This window comes from Orycteropus afer, unplaced genomic scaffold, assembly GCF_000298275.1.
Source record: "Orycteropus afer afer isolate SDZICR_OR568_19922 unplaced genomic scaffold, OryAfe1.0 scaffold00095, whole genome shotgun sequence".
NCBI lineage: Eukaryota > Metazoa > Chordata > Mammalia > Tubulidentata > Orycteropodidae > Orycteropus > Orycteropus afer.
The window spans coordinates 2,666,871-2,668,815 of record NW_006921682.1 but is presented as its reverse complement, the minus strand read 5'-3'; the positions used below and the strand labels follow the sequence as shown (position 1 = coordinate 2,668,815).

General features: G+C 38.9%; 1 protein-coding gene across 1 annotated transcript in view; it reads right to left on the bottom strand.

Annotated features, from left to right (window-relative positions):
• Positions 1–1,010: 1,010 nt before the first annotated feature.
• The window catches only part of FUT10 (fucosyltransferase 10), a 195,420-nt gene continuing 194,485 nt past the window's right edge, over positions 1,011–1,945 (bottom strand). Inside the window, exon 4 of the mRNA XM_007942679.1 lies at positions 1,011–1,235. Coding sequence (XP_007940870.1) covers positions 1,011–1,235 — 225 coding nt within the window. The remainder of the gene's footprint in view (positions 1,236–1,945) is intronic.

Genomic DNA, 1,945 nt, shown 5'->3' with positions numbered 1-1,945 from the left:
TTCTCATATGGAAAGAAAATATGAGCCAATGTTGTTTCTCCTTGTCTTCTGTGGCGCTCACAGTAGACAGCTCCAGATAAGACAACTGAGTCTTCTCCAGGACAGGATCATAAACAAACAGGAAATGCTCACAGACACCTATGGCTGTCTGCCATCGAAGGCTGTACGTCATCCTCAGAAAAGACAAATCAGGTTCAACACAATGGGAATTCCTGGGGCATTCCATTCAATTCTCACATTCATTAAAATGTACAAGTAGTATAGCTTCAATCATAACATTCTTATTTTTTTCTACTCAATAGTATATGTTAGGTATAATTGAAACCATCTCACTGATCAAAATACACAAGGAAGAGTCATGTCTTTATAATGCAATCTGATTTTGGAAGGCAGTGGCACAGGGACAGATAAAATTAACAAAAGGTAACAGAGATAACTAACAGAAAGGAGAAGGTAGACACATGCACATGTTCTTTTGATGTGATAACTGGCTAGTGAACAGACTTTTATGTAGCTTTGGTCACTCATTTAACAACTCTGGAAACCAACAGATGGAATTTCTCATTGCCAAGTTCTAATGCATTTCACGTCCATGCTCAGCACCAGGACACGGGCTTGCTAATACCAATAAATTGCTGACAGTGAGGTAAGAATCATGAATCCACAACACAGACTCTGCTTCCCATGCAGCAAGGAAAGTACTTTAGGTGAACTTTACATTAGATGAACTTCCACAAAAGGCAGCAGGTACACAGATCTAGACACAAAAACTGAAGGTGATCAATGTCCATAAGAAATATTTAGTTTTTAGTATTAAAAAAAAATATAAAGTTGACCCCTAAAGATCATTTATACCTATTACCTGATAGGGCTCATTATGAGTAATGTAGCAATTAATTCTTATCCTAAAGGATAGTTAAAAGAATAACTATTATATTCAAATATTAAGGCAACCTAGAAAATAAACCTCAAGAAGACTTTAGTCTATGTCATTCTGATACTTTTTGAAATTAGTCCTTGAATACAAGGGCCCAAAACTCATGAGCTGAAAAGTTTTGATTCCTATCAACCAGCCACCTTAGTGCCTGGGCTTCTTTCTTGGATTGCTGGAAGCTTGGTATCCACATATCTCGTAAAGAGTTCCAACGTGGAGCCAGAGGAGAGAAATCAAACACTGTAGGCTCTGGACAACTCAGGTGGGTGACTTCTGCCTTCCATCTTCTGGGTGGTAAGCCCTGCATTAAGAAAAGGAAAAGAAGAATTAAGAACATACAATAAATAAGTACAATTCTTATGTCCCCACTTCACAATAATACAACCCAGTACATACTTTTCCTAAAGCAAGTATTTTCACTCCATACAGCCTCAATAGTTACAAAGTTGACTACTACTTGAAGGGGAAATATCTAACATTTATTGAGATATTCTGTGTAGTAGTGATTCTGGAAGGCACTTTACATAGATTGTCTCATTTAATTCTTATGACAAGCATATTAAGTAGGTATTCCTACTCCATAAAGGAGCTCTGGTGGTTCTGTGGTTAAGGCATTGGACTGCTAACCAAAAGGGAGGTGGTTCGAACCAACCAGCAACTCCATGGGAGGAAGATGAGCCAATCTACTTCTGTAAAAGATTTATAGCCTTAGAAACCTGATGGAGGTTGCTGAGTCAGAATCAATTCAATAGCAGTGGGTTTGGTTTTTGGTTTACTACTCCATTTTTGAGAGGTAGGAACGAGGGCTCAGCGACCCTGACATCAAGTTGATACAATTCATAGCTGCCCTTAGGACAGAGTAGAACTGCCCCATAGGGCTTTCAAGGCTGTAAATCCTTATAGAAGCAGACTGCCTTTCTTCCCCAGAACAGTTGGTGGGTTCAAACCACTGACTTTTTGGCTAGCAGCTGAATGGTTAAACTGCTACACCACCAGAGCTCCTTAAAAAAA